General features: G+C 37.5%; 1 protein-coding gene across 2 annotated transcripts in view; it reads right to left on the bottom strand.

Moving 5' to 3' along the window:
- Nucleotides 1–24,815, bottom strand: part of ndst3 (N-deacetylase/N-sulfotransferase (heparan glucosaminyl) 3) — a 186,640-nt gene extending 161,825 nt beyond the window's left edge. Inside the window, exons 1-2 of one of the 2 annotated variants that reach the window (XM_022681787.2) lie at nt 24,629–24,815; nt 18,778–20,057 (exon numbers count right to left, since the gene is read on the bottom strand). In XM_022681787.2, coding sequence (XP_022537508.2) covers nt 18,778–19,764 — 987 coding nt within the window. In that variant the 5' untranslated portion in view covers nt 19,765–20,057; nt 24,629–24,815. Of the gene's footprint in view, nt 1–18,777; nt 20,058–24,155; nt 24,601–24,628 lie in introns of those variants that run through there. The other variant, XM_049472364.1, reaches the window with a different exon arrangement.
- Nucleotides 24,816–25,155: the final 340 nt, after the last annotated feature.

Raw genomic sequence — 25,155 nt, 5'->3', positions numbered from 1 at the left:
AACCAAACGCACCAGCAATTAATGACACACACACTCTCACACACACACACTCACACACACTTATAATGCTAATACTGCACTATACTGCTAATACTCTACTATACTACACTATACTACACTATGCTGCACTATAATCCACTGCACTGCTAATACTGCACTATACTACACTATGCTGCATTATAATCAACTGGACTGCTAATACTGCACTATACACTACTACACTACTAATACTGCAATAAAACACAGTATACTACTAATACTCTTCTATACTGCAACGTACTGCTATAACTGCACTATAATCCACTGTTCTGCTAATCCTGCACTATACTACACTATGCTGCACTATAATCCACTGTTCTGCTAATACTGCACTATACTGCTAATACTCTACTATACTACACTATACTGCACTATAATCCACTGTACTGCTAATACTCTACTACACTACACTATACTACACTATGTTGCACTATAATCCACTGTACAGCTAATACTGCACTATACTGCTAATTCTCTACTATACTACACTATAATCCACTGTTCTGATAATACTGCACTATACTGCTAATACTGCACTATAATACACTATACTACGCTATGCTGCAATATAATTCACTGTACTGCTAATACTGCACTATACACTACTATATTGCTAATACAGCAATAAAACACAGTATACTGCTAATACTGTTCTATACTGCAATGTACTTCTATAAATGCACTATAATCCACTGTTCTGCTAATACTGCACTATACTGCTAATACTATATTATACTAAACTATACTGCACTATACTGCACTATAATCCACTGTACTGCTAATACTGCACTATACACTACTATACTACTAATACAGCAATAAAACACAGTATACTTCTAATACTGTTCGATACTGCAACGTACTGCTATAACTGCACTATAATCCACTGTACTGCTAATACTGCACTATACTGCTAATACTACACTATACTACACTATGCTGCATTATAATCAACTGTACTGCTAATACTGCACTGTACGCTACTATACTGCTAATACAACAATAAAACACAGTATACTGCTAATACTGTTCTATACTGCAATGTGCTGCTATAACTGCACTATAATCCACCACTGTTCTGCTAATACTGCACTATACTCCACTATACTACACTATGCTGCACTATAATCCACTGTACTGCTAATACTGCACTATACACTACTATAATGCTAATACAGCAATAAAACACAATATACTGCTAATACTGTTCTACACTGCAATGTACTGCTATAACTGCACTATAATCCACTGTTCTGCTAATACTGCACTATAAACTACTAATACAGCAATAAAACACAGTATACTGCTAATACTGTTCGATACTGCAATGTACTGCTATAACTGCACTATAATCCACTGTACTGCTAATCCTGCACTATACTGCTAATACTCTACTATACTACACTATACTGCTCTATAATCCACTATACTGCTAATACAGCAATAAAACACACTACACTGCTAATACTGTTCTATACTGCTAATACTTCACTATAATCTACTATAGTGCTAATACTGCACTGTACTTTACTACACTGCTAATACTGCACTATAATGTACGATACCGCTAATACTGCACTATGCTGCTAATACTGCACTATGCTGCTAATACTGCACTATACTCTACTATATGTCAATACTATACTGTACTGCCAATACTGCTAATATTGGTAACTCTGCACTATACTGCTGTTACCCCTCTATACAGCTAATACTGCACTATACTGCTAATACTGCACTATACTGCTAATACTGCACTATACTGCATCATACTTCAAATACTGCACCGTACTGCTAATACTGCACTATACTGCTAATTCTGCACTTTACTGCTAATTCAGCTCTCTACTGCTAATACTGCACTACACTGCTAATACGCCTTTATACTGCACTACACTATGCTGCACTATTCTGTTATTACTGCATTATAAGCCACTACACTGCTAATAACATACTATACTACTAATACTGCTCTAAATAGCACTTTACGACACAATACTGCACTATACTGTTAATACTGTACTATAATCCACTGGACTGCTAATACTCCACTATACTACACAATACTGCTAATACTGTACTGTAATCCACTGGACTGCTAATACTACACTACACTATACTGAAATATACTATTCTATAGTGCAGAAGGTGCATATCCAATTGCTTATTTTTGTTTTTGTGCAGGACATCCACTGTACTGCTAATACTGCACCATACTCTACTATACTGCTAATATTGCACAATGCTTCACTGTACTGCTAATACTGCACCATACTCTACTATACTGCTAACACTGGACCATACTCTACTATACTGCTAATACTCACTGTACTGCTAATACTGCACCATACTCTACTATACTGCTAATACTGCACAATGCTTCACTGTACTGCTAATACTGCACCAAACTCTACTATACTGCTAATACTCACTGTACTGCTAATACAGCACCATACTCTACTATACTGCTAATACTGCACAATGCTTCACTGTACTGCTAATACTGCACCATACTCTACTATACTGCTAACACTGGACCATACTCTACTAGGGTTGCAACGGTATGAGATTTTCACGGTATGATAACCGTCTCGGAAAATACCGCGGTATCACGGTTATCACGGTATCACAGTTTGTTACATATATTATTAAACTGACCCTTAAAGAAATCACAACAAAGTTTTTTTGTTCAATTAACTATTTATTGTAGAAACTACACCATCAGGTGAAGGGAACCATGTTTTTCCACTACTCTTAAGGGCATTAAGAGTGTATATATATATATAAAAAAGTTGGTATATAACCAGATACTGCAGAAAGAGGGGATTTATTTCTGACATGATCCTCACATTAGATATTTCTATTTTAAGGCTTTCACAGCGAGTCTGGTTTTAACATATGAAAAACAGGCACGTCAGAATTTGAAAATGAACGCATGTAAATGAATGGCGTCTTTCACATCCAGTCCGGCCAGGACCTTTACACGAACACACGAATCCATCATAGCACGCACTTCACGCCTGTACCTGCGTGCCCAAATTTCGGATAACTCAGTGCTTTTGCGGGCGCTTACCGCATGGGTTGTGCACGACTACAAAGAGGTTTTATTTAGGTTCAGATTAAAATTATAAACTGAACACATACTTTGCGCTGCACAGCGGGGTGGTGTTCTCGGAGATGGGAGAACAGGTTTGATGTATTTCCTCCTTTAACTGTGACTTAACGGCCACATTAATTACAAGCTTGTTGATTACAAGATTACAAGTCTGTTTTCAGGCTGTTTGAATGAGCGAAATATGATCAGAATTATGTAAATTAACACTAACATAGAAGCATAGAACAATTATTTAATTAAAATGATTTTTAAGAACAGCTAAACACAGTGCGGAGAAGTTCACGTGCGAGAGAGAGACAGAGAGAGAGAGAGAGAGACAGAGAGAGAGAGAGAGATTTGTTCTGATATGAGCTACTCACAGGTAAAGGTTCTCTTTTATCTCCTCGTGCTCATTTTAGTCCAGTACATAATTCTGCAGTTTCTCAGTGTTTTCTGTCGTATTTTGCGGCTAGCGCGAGCGCTTACAACTAACACTGCGGGCCGCGAGGTGCTGCCGCGCTGCCGCTGTTATGCCGAATCCGACTCCCTGCTCAATCCGACTCCCGCTTCGCGGACAGAATCGGCACAACACCCTCCGCTGTACAACTGCGGAAGTGAAAACAGCGCTTATAAATAGGTTAGTTAAGTTTCACTTTCAGTTTTCGTTATTTATTTCTCAGCTGGCTTGCGTTTTACCGGTAATAAGCAAACACACACGGTATGATAACCGTGCATTTTAATACCATGGTATACCGTGAAACCGGTTACCGCTGCAACCCTATACTCTACTATACTGCACAATGCTTCACTGTACTGGTAATACTGCACCATACTCTATTATACTGCTAATACTGCACAATGATTAACTGTACTGCTAATACTGCTAATATTGCACTACACTGCACTATACTACACTAAACTGCACTATACAGCAATAAAACACACTATATTGCTAATTCTACACTATACTGCTAATTCTGCTCTCTACTGCTAATACTGCACTATACTGCTAATACTCCACTATACTACATTGTCGTGCTAATACTGCACTATACAGCTAATACTGCACGATACTGCTAATCCTGCACCGTACTGCATTATACTGCTAATACTCCACTTACTCTTGCTTACAGTATTACAATATATGGTCTTTCTTACAGTATCACAATATATCAAAATATCATCTTGCATGCAGTATCCCTAGATATCAAAATATCATCATATGCCAATATATCAACATACTGTCTTGCTTAGAATAACCAAATATATCATCCTGCTTACAGTGTCCCAATATATCATCTTGCTTGCAGTATCTTAATATATTTTCATGCTTGTAGTATCAAATATATCAAAATATCATCTTGCTTGTAGTATCGCAATATACCAAAATATTGTCTTGCATACAGTATCACAATATATTTTTCCTGCTTACAGTCTCCCAAGATATCCTGCTTACAGTATCCCAATATATTGGCTTGCTTACAGTATCACAATTTATTACCTTGCTTAAAGTAGTCCAATATGTCATCCTGCGTACAGTATCCCAATATGTCGTCCTGCTTACGGTGTCCCAATATATCGTCTTGTGTATAGCATCACAATACATTGTGTTGCTTACAGTATCACAATATATCAAAATAGCGTCTTGCTTACAGTATCACAATATATCGTCTTTCTTACAGTATCCTAGTATTTTGTCCTGCTTAAAGTATCTCAATATAGCATCCTGCTTATAGTATCCCAATATATCGTCCTGCTTAAAGTATCACAATATATCATCTTGCTTAGATTATCACTATATATCAAAATATTGTCTTGCTTGTTGTATCGCAATATATCAAAATATTGTTTTGCATATATTTTTCCTGCTTACAGTATCCCAAGATATCCTGTTACAGTATCCCAATATAAAGTCTTGCTTACAGTGTCACAATTTATCGCCTTGCATACAGTATTCCAATATATCGCTCTGTTCAAAGTATCCCAATATATATCGTCCAGCTTAAAGTATCACAATGTATCGTCTTCTTTACAGTATCACAATGTATCGTCCTGTTTACAGTATCATAATATATCGTCTTTCTTAAAGTATCCCAGTATTTTGTCTCAGTATCTCAATATATATTGTCCTGCTTACAGTATCTCAATATATCGCCCTGCTTACAGTATCATAATATATCATTTCACAATATATAATTTCACTATCAATATATATCAAAATATTGTCTTGCTTACAGTATCCCAATATATCGTCTTGATATATTAAAACCCTGTCTTGCTTACAGTGTCCCAATATATCTTCCTGTTTACAGTATCGCAATACATCGTCTTGTTTGCAGAATCACAATATATTGACCTGCTTACAGTATTGTACTATATCATCTTACATGCAGTATCACAATATATTTTTCCTGCTTACAGTATTATAATATATCCTGCTTACAGTATCCCAATATATAGTCTGGCTTACAGTGTCACAATTTATCACCTTGCTTACAGTAGTCAAATGTGTCATCCTGTCTACAGAATCCCAATATATCGTCTCTTTTGCCGCATGATAATATATTGTCTTGCTTGCAGTATCGCACTATAGCATCTTAATCGCAATATATTAAAATATCACGCTAACAGTATCACAAAATATCAAAATATCGTCTTGATATGTAATGCTGTCTTGTTTACAGTATCGCAATATATCGTATTGTTTACAGTATCGCAATATATCTCAATACACTGAATCGTAACGATATCTGTATTGTGATACGCACTGTATCCCCAGGTTCTTGCCAATCCTATAGAGCATCAACACGATTTCAAAGCTGCTATTTTAAAATAAAATTATAGAGAAATATATAAATATAGATACACGGCTAAATATAACCTAATAAACATCTTGTTCTCATGTTTACATGAGTGGCTGCGTGCAGAACGTCCTCTCGCTGAAGCAGGAAGCGGCTGCAAGTAGCATTTAGTGCTGTAAATGCAGGACCTCCTATAAAGCTTTCAGCAATAAGCCCAACATCTGCAGCGCAATCTGGCTGCAAATGGAATTCTCACCCCTCGCTGTAGGAGTGTGTGTGTGTGTGTGTGTGTGTGTGTGTGTGTGCGTATAATTCCTCCCGCAGTTTAGTCTTTTAGTATTTTTGTCTGTAATGACATCCTAAATTGAGCGCTGCATAAACATGAATTGTTTTTTTTTTCCTTCACGTCTGTCAAACACCTGTAACACTGTGTTATATTGCATTGTGAAGTACAGAATCCAGTAGATGTAGCTGTTAGCAGCTACTAAAGACGAGAAAACAACGTCGTCGTGAAATATATCAGTCTGGATACGAGGCTACGAAGTCATTTCTAAAGCTTTGGGACTCCAGAGAACCACAGTGAGAGCTATTATTATTCACTAATAGAGAAAACACAAATGGAACACTAGTGAACCTTCCCAGGAGTGGCCGGCCGACCGAACAAAATTACTCCAAAAGGGCATGAACAACTCATCCAGGAGGTCACACACAAAAGAACCCAGAACAACATTTAAAGAACTGCATTTCTCACTTACAGCCTCAGTTAAGGTCAGTGTTAATGATTCAATTATAAGAAAGAGAAAGTTTTGCAGGCGGTTAAGTGGTCCGTAAGTTGTCCAAAAAAGGTCGAGAACTCCTGGTCTAGTCTACTCCGAGGCTAAAATTTCAACAGCTATGGAACTCAGGTCATGTAGCAAAGCACACTGTCCACCATTTCTGCTCAACTAGCATCCTAAAAGCACTTCTGCGCCCGGACCCAATAATTGCCACTTGCAATGAACAGTAACTGAATGTGGCTCAAAAACCCAGGGACTACTTTATGAACCTTTATCAACCAACTCTACAATACAGAGGTACTACATTCACTGATACCACTCACAACTTTACTGTGCAGAACGGAAACATTCTATTCACCGTGTCCCGAAGCTCCACCCACAAAAATGGTCACATGACCTTAAGCTAAGGCATACTTGGGTTCTGCAGCAGGACAATGACCCAAAGCCCAACAAGCAAGTCCACCTGTGAATGGCTTAAAAACGATTCTAAACAGTTTTTTTTCGCCTACTAAAAATCAAACTACAGATAACAAAGAAATGGTTAAAAACTAGGTTTACCTGTAAAAAAAAAAAAATATATATATATATATATGTGACTGAAAATTGAGAAAAATGCACTAAACAATTACAGAAGAAACTTTGAAAAAGTGATTATTATTGGTTTCTACAATTAATCACAGATCCTGTGATTTATTTCTAGATAAATATATTGTCGCTGTCCAATAAAAAAACACTTTTCTCCATTTATGTCGATTTTTAGCTTACTACATAATTTGAATAGACAAACTGTCCCTTACAATTCTTGATGAACGGACCAATAGAAACTCTTCAAAATGACCTGGATTAAACTCTTTTTACATTGACTTCCATTGTAAGTTTACATGTTATTTTCTCTTTCCTGTAAAGTTGCTGTTTTTGAGATAAGTTTTTTTTTCATTGGACAGCGATGACATGCTTTATCCCTCCGGGTGTTTGTGTCAAAAGTGCTTTTTTTTGGTGCAAGCTCAGTCTTCGGAGCGGAATGGTTAAAAATATATGCGCGGGGTGGTCTGTGGGAGGCAGCGTTAACCAAGATAAAACAAACAAACACTTCAGAAATTAGTAGCGTTTTTGGATATTTTAGATTAATGATAAAATGTAAAATCGTAAAAATCGTGATTACTCCATTTTGAAAATCACATTAAAACCGTAATTCGAATTAATCGAAAATCGCCCAACACTAAACATGAAGGTTTTGGAGTGGCCTGGTTAAAGTCTGACTGAGATGTGGATAATCTTAAACAGGATGTTTATCCGGGTTAATTATTATCTGTTGGCAATACTTCGCCTTCTACAGGGCCTAGACAAGCTTTTTTGTGTTTGTGTGTGCATCAAATATGTTAATAGTTTTGGTACCTTTTGGTATCTAAGGAGCATCTTTCTCTCAGATAAAGCTAATAATATATCTTTGTTAAAGAAAAAACATGTCATTCTCAGGGACCGAGTCTTATTTTTCATGTTTAACTGTTATAGTAGGATAGAGTTCAGTTTGTTAAGGCTCTAATTGTTCTATTATTTTGTACATGACTGTTCCTGTATTTTTTATTATTTATTTTGTTATGTTGCACATTGCTGTTTTAATAGCACACACTGCTGCTACCAAAAAAAGCCACTAGATGGAATTACATATATCTCTTAATTAAATAATTTAAATTTGACCATTAGTGCCTAATGTGGTGTATTACAGATCACTTGTATCACTTTGCATCACTTATATCAAGCCCACCTTTTGAAATAAGATATTGTAAATTGGATGAATCAAACCAATGACTGACCATATAGACTAATCTGAAACTGGCATAGTCCTCTCTGCTGTAAAAAAAGAAAAAAGGAAAAAAAAATTGAGAATCGAATCGAATCGTGACCCTAAAATCGGAGATAAAATCAAATCGAGGATTTAGAGAATCGTGACACCCTTAATGGATATGAAAGAGAAGGAAAACTTAACAAACTTAAGGAAATTAAATCTATATGAAAAACTGAATGAATCTTCTCAAATTCACACACACACACACACAGTCATGAAGTCATCACACAATAGGCCGAGCGCGACCTCTCAGTCTGCTGAAGAGGCTGATAGAGGGGGGTAAACGTGGGAAAGGAGAGAATGAACGAGTGCGTGAAAGAGTGACTGAACACCATTTAACTACTCTTGTTGCTCTAAATAGCCTCTTTATACTCCGCCAGGCCAACTCAAACACCCACTCCAACTCATGGAAACACACACACACTCTTACACACACACACACACACACACTTTTATTCTCTTCCTCTTTAACACACTCATAATCTCCTGAGCACACACAAAAACAACCGCCTTAAACATTTAAGGCAGTTAAACTCAATTAAACTAAAATTAATCAGAAGTACAAAAAAACTAGGGGTGTCACAATTCTCTAAATCATCGATTCGATTTTATTTTTTCAATTTTAGGGTCACGATTCGATACTCGATATTCGATTCTCGATTTTTTTTTTTTGTACAGCAGAGAGACCTATGCCAGTTTTAGGTTAGTCTGTGGTCAGTCATTGGTTTAATTCATCACATTTACAATATCTTATTTCAAAAAGTGATGCAAAGTGATACAAGTGATCTGTAATACACCACATTACTTTAGTCTTAGTCCTGAAGAACTAAACTGAAACTCCTGTATAACGCTGTACTTCAGAGGAGTGGCTTCACTGCTCCTTAATACCTGACTTGGTTTTTCCGGATTATAAGGAACATACAAGGCATTTTTGGGAAAATTGAAGTATTTAAAGTGCGCCTTACAGTGCGAAAAGTACGGTAAACGGATATATGACGATAACTTTGTTTTGTTTAATGTGTTTACTTGCGTTAACCAGGCACAATGTTCTGTTCTTTCTTTTTTTCTCTCAGTTGGAGGAGGGCGAGTAGGCTCCACACACAGTACAGTAAAGACACAGTACAGTTTTACTGCTGCAGTAGTCTTTCACACAGTTTAATCAAGACACACACGGACATCTGTAACCTCAACCGTTTTAAGTAGAATTTATTCTACTTTTATATGGTTATATAATGACAGGCCGTGCTCTACATTTTTAGAGTCTGAAAGCAAGGTTTATTAATATAAAAAAATGATAATAAATAAATAAGTAAAACAGAATTAAAAAGAAAAGTAAGAAGAAATTAACCTATTTATTTACTCGGAACTCAAGATAGAAAGTAGAATTGTTGAGCAATTCTACTAAAGTTTTCATTGCCCATTACTTTTTAAACTTTTTAAAGGCAACCAATTTCCTTAAATCTTTAAAGTATATTCAACTTATCAAAATAATTGGTTTCTTTAAGCATGAAATGTTTACTGTATTGTAATCACGACTAAAACAAGACATTTCCTCTGTGTCTACAACTGATAAAACAGCATGTTTACAGATTAGCACTGTTAGCCCTCACCACGAAACAAGCACAGCATGAAATAATATTAAAACAAAAACACAGTATCAGTAAAGGCTTTTACAAGCCCTATCTAAAATGTATATTTCTGTTTGGGACAATTTACTGCAGGCTTACCATTTAAACAGCCATATTTTACACTTAACATGATATATTTACACATTTAACCGCTAATCGCTAATGCTAATCGCAAATGCTAATCGCCTAAAGCTTTAGCAGCTAAAACAAACACTTTCACTTGAATTATACCTCACATATTTACACTCTGGATGTTTTAATAACCTTATAACTCTCTTATTACCATTTTAAACATTTAACAGACAACAGCACAAAAGATTTGCTCAAATGAACGAATCTTTTGAACCAATCTTTTTAGTGAACCGATTCTAATGATTCAGTTCCTCTAAAAGAACTGCTGTGCTCATCACTATTAGTTAGCTTCTGTAAATAATTAACCAACTCCAAATAGCGGGTTTTTGTAGTCTTTGTAAAACTCTTAGAACTACATTCAGGTCGGAAAGCAGGTCGCAGTTCTCGAAAGAGGCGCAGTTCTCGCGAGCGTTGGTCGCGGCCGCCTAGGAAAACTTACAGTCTGGTTTGAGCTCAGAGGAGCTCCGTCACAGACACGAGAGGACTGCTATTCCTCCTAATACACCTCAATGCAGCGCTGCAGTGAGTTTCAAGCTGTAATTTCACTTCTTTAAAAAGTCCAATAATCAAGAAAATCCTACCTAGTGTGCCTTTAACTCTACTATACTAGCAGTGTGTCAGTCATTAGCCTTTGACAAGCATCACTACCACAGTGTTAGCATTTTTACCCTAGTGCATTGTGTCTCTACTACTGTGCAATTTGCACAGATTACAGATTTAGATACCGTATTTTTTCACTTAAAATCCTTTCAATTTCCCAAAAATTGTCAGTGTGTCTTATAATCTGATGTGTCTTATGTATGTATTTTACCAGTCAGGTATTAAGGAGCAGTAAAGTCATTCCACTAAAGTACAACGTTATACAGGACTTTCAGTTTAGTTCTTCAGAACTGAGACTCAAGACTGGAGCAGTATTAGCATTACCCACTAACTGCGCTAAGCGCTAGCTCTTTTGCTGTTCAGAAGTGAGTATTATCGGCCCGTAGCCTGCTGCTAACCCCGGATTGCACTGCTGTGGAACAGCATTAGCATTACCTGCTAACCGCTCTAAGTGCTAACTCTTCCACCATTCAGAGGTGAGTATTGTCAGACTGTAGCCTGCTGCTAACCCCGGATTGCACTGCTGTAGAACAGCATTAGCATTAGCCGCTAACCGCTCTAGCTCTTTCATCATTCAGAAGGGGAGTACATCGGACTGTAGTCTGCATGTTTACCATGTTAAAACAAGCTACGTGTGACAAACCGCTAACTAATATCGCCCTGGCTTACCAAAACACTCAGGGTTCCTCAGTGTAGCTCTGTTGAGGCTAGCTGCGACTAGCCTTAGTGGAAATCTGCAAATCTAAGCTTACTGTAAATAAACGGAAGCACTTTACTCAACCAAATAAACAGTTTTCAGGAGAGAAATCTGTGTAGATTAACATCCAGCACTAATTTGGCTTTAATATATATATATATATATATATATATATATATATATATATATATATATATATATATATATATATTAGAGGCCGACCGATCGATCGGCCAGCCGATTTAATCGGCCGATTTTTGTTATTTTTTTATCAATCGGCATCGGCCGATTTTCTTATTTGGCCGCGCCGATTTTAATCCGGCACATCTGCGGGCAGCTACTTGGAACGCAGCGCAAGGTTTCAAGAGTGAGCAAGACTTTCAACGGGTAAGGCATCCATTTTTACAATCCAGTGTCCCAAAGTCTATATTTTCTCTCATGATTAGTAATCTGTGATGTTGCTTCATTTACTGAAAAAGAATAGAATTTCAACTGCATCGGTGTTGTAGCATTTCTCTCCAAACGAAACTATGCTTAGCGTTGATGGCAGGAGTGCATTTGGAATGCGCCCTGACTATGCAAGGCAAGCCCTATCTATAAGCTCTAGTATAAAATAACTGACGTCTCTTCTTCAGAAACGAAAATCTAAGTAAATAAAATCAAATTAACACTTGATATTTTCAGTATTTAAATTATTTTTAGACGAAATGAAAAAGGGCAGGACTAAAACTGTTTAAGGATATTCGCAGCATCAGCTGCGCTGAAATAATAATTACTGGTTAGTCAGGATTATTAGAGGACTGTACTTCTCCTTATATATAAATAAGCTTTATTGTAAACGAATTAATAAAACAAATAGTTTCTAAAATAATGGAGTTAAAATAAAACATCTCTTTTTCCTTCACTACAAACAGACATTAAATCATGCCGCCTCCTGCTGTTCTGCTGTAAAACTCACCCGTTTAAAGCGGTTTAAAGAATTTTCTGTTTTGTCGGGTTCTACTTTAGAACCTCCTCCAGACTTTTCTGATAAAAGCTCATTTTATCCTGAACCTATAAAGTCCGCGCTCTTCAGCTTTCTCAACTCATTTTCCGCTCACGCACCGAACCTCCAGTACAGCTGATGAGACGCGTTTCTCTGGCTAAGGAGCTCATTTGAAGAAGAAAAAAAAAAACAGATAAAGCTATATTTAAATTACAGCACCTGTCTGTTTTTGCATTATTTATCATTTTATTCTTAATTTAAACGTCACCCATTTTTGTAAAATAATAGCTGCAGCCCTAATGTGAACATTTTATAACATTGTCCTCCCATGTCCATTCGTTTTCAACTGCATGGAGTTGAAGAAGAAATGAGCTTTGCCGTTTTGGAGTAACTATCTAAAGTTGTCACATTATGGAAGTCTTCTTGCACTCTGTTAAACATATTAAAATGAATAATTAATAGACTAACAGACTGCAACAAGTCATACATTTGTTAATTAGTAGGCCCCTACAGTAAATTTTATATAATAGCCAACATAATATTTCTACTATAAACATGAATATATAGTGTATATAGAACATATGTTATATAATGAATAAAATAAAATGTTATGGATAATACAATCTAAATAAAATTAATATTTTTTTTATTAACATATAGTGATATAGTAACATTAAAGTCACTATAAAATGCTAACCTTATTTTCAATAAATTGTGTGAAGTTTACAACTGTTGTTCCTCCTCTTACTAGTATGATTTTAAGCATGCCAAATAAGTATAATACGATAGCATATCGGCCCTAAAAATCGGCAGGTCACATCGGCCATCGGCTGACTCTGACCACTAATGATCGGTATCGGCATCGGCCTTAGAAAAACCCATATCGGTCGGTCTCTAATATATATATATATATATATATATATATATATATATATATATATATATATATATATATATATATATATATATATATTTTATTATTATTTTTTTTTTTAAGAATTAAAGTTTTATTTACTTAGCTTAGCTTGGCTTTACAGTCTCGACATTCAGAGGCGAGACCTGCTGAATTAGGAAAGGAAATCATGGTGAAACCCTTGTGCCTTACTAGTGTAGCATAGCGAGCACCTTAAAATCCAGTACGCCTTATAGTGCGAAAAATATGACATATAGCTTTAACTAAGTAAGAATTTCACCCTAATAAGGAAGTAATATATGTAGAAAGTCGATAAACACATTATTTACACTGTGAACCAAACCGTACTATGTGTAAGCCTGGGTTTGTGCAGGCTGTTTTTGGTAAAATGATGTAATTGAATTAAGGTTATTTTGGAGCATAAAGCTACTCTAGCTCTGACTCTGAGCTACGGTGTGTCGAGAGGAGGGTGCTGGTGAATTTTTTGAGAGGAAAAAGTGCTTTTACACATGATAGCAGATCTCGAGCACCCATCAGTCAGAGCTGATCTAGTACTGGAAGGGTGGTTAGCAAAGGGGACATTATGCATAAAATCATCTACAGTACATTGTCCTACAAAATGCTGTGGTACCATTATTTGTAAAATTTTTTACTCAGAAAGTTTGTTTTTCTGATTTTGTCACTTTTATTTTACGTTAAAAGCATTGTGTGTTTTCCTTTAGTTTCTTAGTTCTTTTTAATTATTTTAATTGAGAAAGAGACAATCAAGAATAGCGTTTCAAAATTTTTCGATACCGATACCCAAACTACAAAATGCTTTCATGTTTGTATGACTACTTTTTTTTTTTTTTTTTTTAGTCAAAAAGTTTGTTTTTCTGAGTGTGTTACTTTCAATTTTCTGTTAAAAGCACTGTGTTTTCTTTTTGTTTCCAAGTTCTTTTTAATTATTTGAATTGAGAAAGAATCTATCAAAAATATTGTTTGAAATTTTTCGATACTGATACCCAAACTACAAAATGCTGTGGGACCATCAGTAGAAACAACGGTTAAAATTATATCAGGATTTAGGTAGTTTGCATAACAAGAGAATGCAACTTAAAAAAAAATGCAACATTTCATGTTTTTGTGACATTAATTTTTTTAGTTTTTTTACTCAAAAAGTTATTTTTTTCTCAGTTTATTACTTTACAATTTTATTTTAGGAAGAATCAATCAAGAATATTGCTTTAAATATGTTACAACGATACCCAAACTACAAAACGTTGTGGGGACAACAGTAGAAACATTGAGTCAGGATGACAAATGAATGCAACTTTTAAAAAAATGCAAAATTTCATGTTTTGTAACATAATTTCTTTAGTTTTTTACTCAAAAATTGTATTTTTCTGAGTTTGTCACTTTTCATTTCCTGTTAAAAGCACTGTGAGTTTTCCTTTTGTTTGCAAGTTCTTTTTAACTATTTTAATTGAGAAAGAATCAATCAAAAATATTGTTTGAAATTTTTCGATACTGATACCCAAACTACAAAATGCTGTGGGACCATCAGTAGAAACAACGGTTAAAATTATATCAGGATTCAGGTAGTTTGCATAACAAGAGAATGCAACTTTTTAAAAAAATGCAACATTTCATGTTTTTGTGACATTAATTTTTTTGTTTTTTTACTCAAAAAGTTATTTTTTCTCAGTTTATTACTTTATAATTTTAGTTAAAATCCTTTATTTTTTTCCCAAAAATCATCAGTGCGCCTTTTAATCCAGTGCGACTTATGTATGAATTTTATCAGTTAGGTATTAAGTAGCAGTAAAACCACTCTGCTAAAGTACAGAGTTATACAGGAGTTTCAATTTAGTTCTCCAGCAGTATTAGCATTAGCCACTAACTGCTATTTCCCCATTCAAAGGTGAGTATTATCAGCCTGTAGCCTGCTCCTAACCCCAGCTAGCACTGCTGGAGCAGCATTAGCATTACCTGCTAAGCGCTAGATATTCGTCTGGAGCATTTAGCCGCTAATGCTAATGCTCCAGCCTTAGTGCTGGAGAAATTTGAGAATCTAAGCTTACTGTAAATAAACGGAAGCGCTTTACTCACCCAAATAATTAGTTTTCAGGAGAGGAATCTGTGTTTTTATAGTCCAAAAAATACAGTACTTGTAACAAAACTTGTAGGACGTCTGTAAAGTTGTGTAAAATGTTTGTAGCAAAGCCGCCAAATTGGATAATAGAACATTTTAATAAATAACATTGACTATTTGACTACTGCAAACTTTATTAAAGGATCGAATCATTGAGGAAATATGTCTAGACTGTGTTTATAGTACTGGATAGTGATAAATGTTTCTGTAATATTATTATATACATTTTTTTTACTTCACTGTTAAAGTGTGAGTCTTTATTATTTTGTTTCTAAACTGAAAGCAGGAGCCTTTCTGAGTGGAAAAGAATATGGATAAAATATAGTATTTAATGGTACCAGTGTGCTGGAACGTCCATCCCTGCTAAGCCTAATATATTTATTCTAAAAACTGGGGTGCCGGGTCGCTTTTCGCGGGAGTTCTTCTGACCACGCCACGCGTCTTTACGTACTTATGTCACAGTACAGCCTCTGAAAGAGGATCCGGCTCAGTTTTACTGAACGCAAGTGGCTGGTGGAGCATTGGAGACTTCAGAAGGGCTCATTCATCCATAGTAAAACAAAGAAACGAAGGAGTTTAGCAAGCTCCTATGCCAAAAAGGAACGTAATACGAGTCCGCGATAAAAACCAAGATTAATATCAGATTGGCGTTTGAACAGTGGAGAGAGCTTCGTGACCGTTCTCTCTCACTCTGACTGAACATAACCTGGAATCGGATTCCTCGCTGTGAAAGGAGACCGCATCACACCCGCCCAGTTTAAAATGATTTCCACAATTACCTATTTTTATCAGAGAGCGCCCTTAATACCTCCAAATCCCAAACTTCAGCTTTAACAACTTCCATAGATTATTTATTAAAGTTCACCAAACAAATTTGATTGTCTGCAATCAAATCAAATCAAAGTAAGCGTAAAAAAAACTCTCATTTTGAGGGGTAAAACGAAGGGGTGTGCCATATTGCACCGTACGCAATGATATCGCCAACATTTTTATCGTAAAAATACCATCAAATATCATGATATCATTTTAGGGCCATATCGCCCACCCCTAGTAAAAAGTAATCTGCAAACTAAATACACTGTACTTATTACGTTTTAATGCCGATGCAACAGCAAATCCCTGCTCACTCAAACTGGACAAATGAGACGTTTTCATTATGGGTTGCGCAGCAGTCACAATACAGGGGCAGCCAATCAGAAAAGAGGTCGTTTGCATACCCTCTCGACAAAGCGAAGGCGCGACAGACAACTCAGTGAACCGTGCGAAAGCTTAAATGGTGCCACGCCTGGTTTAATGGTCCTTCTCTATGATGGAAAATCTCTTGCAGATGAGTTGTTTTAAATGTGGCTACATTATAATACCAGTCAAAAGTTTGGACACACCATAAATTCAGTGGATTTTCATTATTTTAAAATGTTCTGCATTGTAGATTAATACTAAAGTCAGCCAAACTACAAAGAAAAAGTTACGGAAATATTTAGAAAACAAGAAAGTGTTAAACAAACCATAATATGTTTTATATTTTAAACCCTTTAAAGTAGCACCTCTTGCTTTTATGAGGTAGAGTCACTTGAAATTCAGGCTTTCAGTTAACACCTGTGCTGAACTAGTCAAGAGTTCATTTCTTTAAGAATTTCTTGTCTCTTAATGTTAGTTTGAGAGCATCAGTTGTAAAGTTGTGAAAAGGTAGTTACAAGTATACAGTGACTATCCCATAATATTTGAGTAAGATTCTAATCCATATTATGTCAAGAACTACTCAACTAAGTAAAGAAAATATGACTTTAAAATCAAGAAATTTGAAAGTATCCTCAAGTGCAGTCATTGCAAAGACCATCAAAAATGTTAAGATGGAACTGGCACTCATCAGGACCGACACAGGAAAGGAAAAGCAAGAGTTCTTTCGAGTTATTGAGCCTCAGAAACTGCTAAAAGTTAACAGAACCCCAAATAAGGGCACCAAAATTCACAAAAAAACCTTAAAAAAGTCACTACATGATTCCTAATGTCTTTTCTTCACGGTCTGATTGACTTCGATATTCAATTTACAAGGTAGGAAAAAGTGTAGGTCTGTCACGATAAGGTCTCGTTACTACGATACGACGATATATTGTTAAACACATTATTGCGACAATTAACGCTTACAAACAACAGTAATATAATAGCAAAACAAAAACAACAAAGTTTTTACTAATTAAGAAAATTCAGACATTGGTTAAAATATTTTACCTATTATTTTCTATAACAGATATACGAGCTTTAAACACATTTTCAGTATTTCGATATGTGTTAGTAACATGAATCTTGAGAAATGGCTCATCATCAAACCAAACTGAACCGTTTAAATTTTTGCACCAGGAGTAAAGGCATAAAGTTATCCAAAAGCAGTGTGTAAGACTGGTGGAGGAGAACATGATGCCAAGATGCATTAAAAAAACTGTAATTAAAAAACCAGGGTTATTTTACCAAATATTGATTTCTGAACTCTTAAAACTTTATGAATATAAAACTTGTTTTCTTTGCATTATTTGAGGTCTGAAAGATTTGCAAATAATAAAGATTTTCTGCAAATAAATGCTCTAAATTACAATATTTTTATTTGGCATTTGAAAAATATGTTGCCTGTAGTTTATAGAATAAAATAACACATGATATGGGCTTTTTAAAACATGTTCATGGAGGTCAGAAAAAGTTCAGAAAATCACTGTAACATAAAGAGATCTCATCAGCTCTATTCTTCCCAGTTTCAGCTCCTTTCAGAATGAGCTCTTTAAGGGCTCTGTCACTTTTATGCAAATAAGCTTTTACTGGACACAGCCCACAAGTGTTTTCCAAAGTGACAAAACACAAATAAGCTAGTTCTTGGAAGCACAAAATTAATCTGCTGATTTGCTGTAGACACACCCTGACTTGCCACAGATCCCTCCTTCAAACAAAGTCTACTGTCGAATTCCTGCTGTTTACTGCCTGAGGTTCTCAACCAAAATGACAGAAATGGCGTTTCTTTTTGGCTTTAAGAGTTTGATCAGGGTTCCTTTTACAAATTCATTAGTTCCCAAATTCATGTCGACTGTAGCATTGAGTGAACAAATAAAGCAAACCTGGTTTAAGGTAAGACAATAACGCCCTTACCTTCACATCGTCCACGTTCATCCTTGTCCCCTTCTTTCCAACAAAGATATCATCAATGTCCACAAGGATGTATCTGTCCAGAGACCGCGACAGTTTCCTGCCTGTGAGGTAAGCAATGGCATCCACCAGTATAAGTCTATGCAGCCAGTATCCAAGGCCTTGCCCGAACAACACCCGCTGTACCCCATCATAGAGGCCCAGGTCCTGCACCACGGTGGCCTGGAGCCCGTGCAATCCTGTTTGCGTGGGCTTGTTTGCATCATCCGAGCTGGGCCTCGGCTTAGCCAGCAGCACAGGTTCATATGTGGAGTGGTTCGACTGGAACACTGTCCAGTCTTCGCCAGGGAGTGGTCCCCGGTCAACCTCTGCTCGCGTAACGTAGAGTAGAGGCGAGCGAGGGTTGACGCAGCAGTCTCGCAGTGCTAGGTTGGTTCGTAGCGTTAGTGGGAAGCCCTTAAGGTGCAGGACAGGCTGGGAGTTCTCACTAGCACGGTGGAAGGCGATGACGCCCACACTGTACTCCACACAATACTTGTCCAGCAAGTCCCGGTTCCATGCATCCATCCCTGCATACTTGAGTGCATTCTCGTAGATGACCAGTGCATAGCGCCCACGGCCCTTGTGGGTGAGCGGTGGGATGTCGCCCTTGCCTGGGGCGATCTCTGCATGGTAGCGGAACTGGTTGGATTCCAGAATGGCAATGATATCCTGCCCTAGTTGGGAGTACTGGCTCTCCACAAAGACAAGAACCACAGGGTCCTTCCTTGACGGATCCATGGGCTTCGGGGTCCGCGGTTCTGCTTGCCTAAAAGGGAAGGCCCGCAGGTCGTCGCAGTCCAGGCCGATGCCGCGATCTGCCGAGTCCAGCTCTTGTGCGGAACCCGTGTACAGGTAGTACGCAGAGATGATGACACTGACCATGCAGAAGGTGGCGAGGAGGATGACCAGCCTCCTCAAGTTCCTCCGCAACTTCACGGCCAGATTCATGGCAGATGCCGCACATGTGCGGAAGGGAGGAGGGAGTAGTCTCCAATTTGTCACTAAGCCAGGTGAAGCAGTGAAGCAGGCTGACTGGCAATCACTCTGCAGTCATGTGACCATCGCACTGTGTGGGCTAACAGTCCTTTGAAGGATGGAGCCTCTTTAGACGTTCTATCCTTATGACATACAAGACGATGCAAGACTACAAGAAAGGGTACTTTACTCGGACAATTCCCAACTCTCTAGCCGGAAAGGGCGCCGTCCATGGTCCTGAAATTCCAGAGGAACCGGCTTCCAACCTGTTGGAAGAAGAAAACAAAGACATGTGTCTTGTCAGTCTCTGGACTCATTACCATACAAGATCTACGTGTCTATGTGAACATGTGTATACGCGTCTCCTCGCTTCCCCCCGGGTGCTCATCAAGGGAGGGTAAGGGTGCTCTTGAGGGACAAACTGAGCCGTCAGCCTTGGGGTTGTTTTCAATCAACACTTCACCAGCTGTGGCCAACACTTCCCGAGGGCCCACATGATTGGTCGGACATAAATAGGAAGTGGAGGAAGGGGGGGCAAGCCAATAAGAGCCCCAAGGTGGCTCTCTGACGGAGAGGAGACCATTACACAAACACACACTCGCTCGCTCGCTCGCCCACCCCCACACACACACACAGGATTAAATCAAGTCCACAAAAACAACATCTCAAGGCAATATTTATCCTCAGAACAGCCCAGCAGCGGGAAAAGCTCTCGCATGAAACTGAAATGAGCCGGGATCCACAGAGCAGAGACACCTTAATATTCGTTTCTTTTTCCCCAGACATATAAACAATCTTCTACCCCTGAACATGAAGTCAACACTGCAATACTCGGGACAACTCCAAGCGTGCTCGCTCCTCCACGCACTCCCTCCTCATATCCATTGCTATTCATAAACATATCCCCTATGCATGCACTAAACTTACATTTCCCACTGGGTAAATCCTGGCATGTCCCATTGACCTTCCTAAATTCATTAAAAAAATGTAACTTAAAAGATTTAGGAAGTGGGCTGCGGAATATTAAACATCTAAGTTTTCCTTATTTTTCCTAGATCCTCTGTTTCTCTTTATATTTCTCTCATTCCTATATATCATTGTCTTTGTCACATTCCTTCCAGTATTATTGTACTTGTCCATATTTGCCTGAACAATACTTTTCATACTCATGTTTTTCCTATCTTCCCATTTATATCTTACTCTCACAACCCAATCGTTTATCCTTTATCGTAATCCTTTATCTTAAATTTTTGTCTTTTCTATTTCTCCCAACATCCCTGGTACCTTCCCATATTTCTTCCCAATAAACTGCTTTGATTCTCACCTTTTCCCAAGTATCTTTTTCCAATTCCTATACTTCATTATCTTTACCATATTTGTCTGATAAAACTTTCCTATATTCGTTTCCCAACTTTTCTTTCTTATTCAAGTTTTCCCCTTTTTCCATTTGCATCTTCCTCCTGTTTCTCTTTCTTCTTTTCCTCTACAAAGAAACAGTCACCCAAGTTATTTTCTCCTGTATCTTTTTTTTGCCTTTCCTATTCTCCTTCTTTTCCTGCCCTGCTGTTCCCATCTTCAAATCTTTCACCATGTATTTCATTATGTCTATCATATTTTTTCCCAGTATTCCCATTCTTTTCCACAGTTCTTTAAAAGGAACTGCTTTGCTTCCAAACTTCTTTTTCTTTGATTCCTACCGTATCTTCTCTTCCTAGTTTCACCTCTTTCACAGCATATCTTTCTATTTTTGTCTCCCATGATTTTTTTTCCTTTTAATTCTTGTTCACCCAAATTATCCAAACGTTATTGTTATCTAAATTTTCCTTTCTGCATTATTTTTTTATGGCTAACATCTTTAGCTTTTTCAGGGTTTTTTATTTTATTTTAACATTTTGGTTGGTTTTCTTTTTTATTTCTTTCTCCTTTTTTTCCTTTTCACTTCATTGTCTTTTCCACTTATCTTTCAATCTACTGTTATTCTTCCTTTTTTTATTTAATTTAATTGAATTATATCATTATTCCTGAGTAGGCTACTTTCCTTGATTTGTGTTTGATTTACCTGATTTTTCTCATTTACTTCTTTACATTTCTTATGTTTTTCATTTCTTCCCTCTTTGTATTTCTGATCTGTTTTGTCATGTTTTTTAAATAACCCTTCCTTTTTGTTTTCTTGTTTCTATTGTTTGCTATCTATCATTCTTGCATCCCTCTTTTCCGCTAGTTTTCTTTTTTTCTATTTCCTTTCACAGTTTTCTCTTTCTGTTTTTTTTTCTTGTGTGTTTTCTCATTTCTATCCTTTTCGGCTTTCATTGTTTTTCTTTATTTCTTCTCTAAAATCTTGCTTTGAGTGCTTGAGCTCCTGCTGTGCATTGGACCCCCGCTCTCCCCCGCGAGGCGGCGCCTGGACACTCCTGTCAGAGAGAAGGGCTGGGGAAGATTGGTGGGCTGTGGGCTACAACAACTTTCACTTAACTGGTAGAATTAGTGGGTACCACTTTACAATAAAGTAAAGTTTCATTAATTAACAGTTCTTATGAATGTATCAGAATGTCTCTCAGACTTAATTATTAATTGATATCTTTGTCGTTAACATTATCAATCTTACTTTTTTTCTTTTAGGCATTCTTTAATTGTTTAATAAAGTCTTCACTGATGTACATTAATGAATGTTATTACCAGCTGTAAAATTTCTCAGCACATGGAAAAAGGATTTACCTCAGATTTTCTACTTTTAGGACTGAAAAATGGTGCCTCAAGCCTAAATCATCCTTTTCAATCAATCCTATGTCTCTAGTATCGATCTGTAACCTTTGGTCTGGCTTTGAAAAGAGGAAAACAAGGTCAAGATAAAAAAAAATCCACAGAATTGAGAAACAGCTATGAGGAAAAGTTTCTGACAACCAACTGCCTTTACAATCCATTCTACAGCTAAACTGGTCCAGGTAATGTTAAATGGAGTCTCTGATTGTAAAATTCCTTTAAGACAATAGAAAAAATCTCCACTTTTTGCTCTAAAAAATGGCACCTCAAGCTTATATCAGCCTGGACAATCGATCCAATGTCTCTATTACAGATCTATTAACTTTGGTCAGGCTTCAAAAAGCAAGAAAAAAGGTAAAGATTGAAAACCTGGGAGGAAACTTTTTTGACCTCCAGCTGCCTTCTTCAGCTAAACTGGTCCAGGTAACATTGGATGGAGACAGTCTCTGGTTGTAAAAGTTCTTTAAACATGGAAAATGACTCTTTTTATGAGGGATTTACCTCAGATTAACCACTTTTTGGACTGAAAAATGGTACCTCGAGCTTCAATTAGCCTGTAAAATCAATCAAATGTCTCTATTTCAAATCTGTTACCTTAGTAGGCTTTGATAAGGAATAGATAAGGTAAAGATAAAAAATTCACAGAACTAAGGAAATGTTTCTGACCACCAACTGCCTTTACAATCCATTCAAGAGCTAAATTGGTCCTGGTATCACTGGGTAGAAGCAGTCACTGGTTGTGAAATTTCTCAAGTCATGGAAAGAGTCTTTTTAATAGAGATTTACCTCAGATTTTCCACTTTTATGACTGAAAAATGATGCATCAAGCCTTATCTGGTAACTTCGAAAAGCAAGAAAAAAGGTAAAGATTGAAAATTCACAGAGCTAAAGTAAAGCTGTGAGGAAAAGTTTTTGACAACCAACTGCCTTTACAACCACTTCTACAGCTAAACTGGTCCAGGTAACATCAGATGGAGACAGTCACCAGTTGTAAAATTCCTCAGGACATGGAAAAAGTCTCTTCTTAAGAGGGCTTTACCTCAGATTTTCCTCTTTTTGGATTAAAAAAGTGTCTCAAGCTTATATCAGCCTGTAAAATTAATTGAATGCATCTATTACAAATCTATAACCTTTGTGTGGCTTTGATAAGACATAAACAATGTAAAGATAAAAAATTCACACAGGTGAGGTGTTTCTGTCCACCGTGTTTCAGCCTTTTTTCAATCACTTCTATAGCTAAACTGGTTCAGGTAATGTTGGCTTTTTCAAGACATGGAAAATACTCTTTTTAGGAGGAATTTACCTCAGATTTTCCACTTTTAGGACTGAAAAATGATGCATCAAGCCTGTACAATCAATCAAATGTATCTGTTACTGATCTGTTCATTTCGGTCAGGCTTCGAAAAGCAAGAAAAAATGTAAAGGTTGAAAATCCAGAGAGTTCAGGTAAAGCTTTTAAGAAAAGTTTCTGAGCGAACTGACTGCCAACTGCCTTCACAATCCCTTCTACACCTAAACTGGTCCAGATACCATCGGATAGAGACAGTCTCTGATTGTACAATTCCTCAAGACATGGAAAAATACTCTTTTTAAGAGAGATTTACCTCAGATTTTCCACTTTTTCGACTGAAAAATGGCGCCTCGAGCTTCAATCAGCCTGTTCGATCAAATAGACGTGTTTCACCAACTAACGTGGCCAGTTTGTCGTTTAAACCCAGCGTAAACCAGCCGCAAGTGCAAACACGGCGGATAAATCCGTTAAAACCTGTTAGAAATTTTGAACGCAGGCATTTTTTAAATCCAGCGCGAGAGCGTGTTTTCGCGGGAGCCGCTGCGCGCGACATTCCAGAGCATCGCATCTCCCGCGCCTTCTTTCTGGACAGCAGCGGAGCAGGTATACAATACCATACGGGGGTTTAAACACACACACACCGGACACACACACACTGCACACACACTCACACTCCCGCAAAGTTCGCCCACATCACCGCGAGGCTGCGGGAGCTTAAACGCGGGAGCAGTGAAGCGCTCCGGGCGCAGCGCTAGCCCTCGTCCCCCCCGCGGCGCTCTGACTTACCCCAAGCCGAGTGTGAAGCGCTTCCGGCCGGGTACGCTGCTGCGCCTGGCGGGCCTCTGGCTCCGGAGCGGCGCTACAGCGATTCAAGCGGCTGGAGCTGCGAGTCCGCTCCCACCACACAGCCCCGTTACTGCCCATTCAAACCCAGCCATCTGGAATGATGCGGAGAACTATTCACTGTTCTCCTCCTGCTTTCTCTCTCTCTCTCTCTCTCTCTCTCTCTCTCTCTCTCTCTACCACACTATCTCTCTCTCTCTCTTTCGCTCTCTCTCTCTACCACACTATCTCTCTCTCTGTCTCTCTCTCTATCACACTATCTCTCTCCCTCTACCACTCTCTCTCTCTCTCTCTCTATCACCCTATCTCTCTCTCTCCACCACATTCTCTCACTCTCACTATCTCTCAACCACACTAGCTCACTCTTTTTTTTCTATTTAAAATAGCTTTATTGGCATGAATTGCAATTAACAACTTTTGCCAAAGCAATGAAACAAGAAGTTAATATACAAAAGGTAAAAAAAAATAAC

Source organism: Astyanax mexicanus, chromosome 25 (assembly GCF_023375975.1).
Source record: "Astyanax mexicanus isolate ESR-SI-001 chromosome 25, AstMex3_surface, whole genome shotgun sequence".
Classification (NCBI taxonomy): domain Eukaryota; kingdom Metazoa; phylum Chordata; class Actinopteri; order Characiformes; family Acestrorhamphidae; genus Astyanax; species Astyanax mexicanus.
The sequence above is the reverse complement of the archived record's forward strand: the minus strand, read 5'-3'. Positions and strand labels throughout refer to the sequence as shown.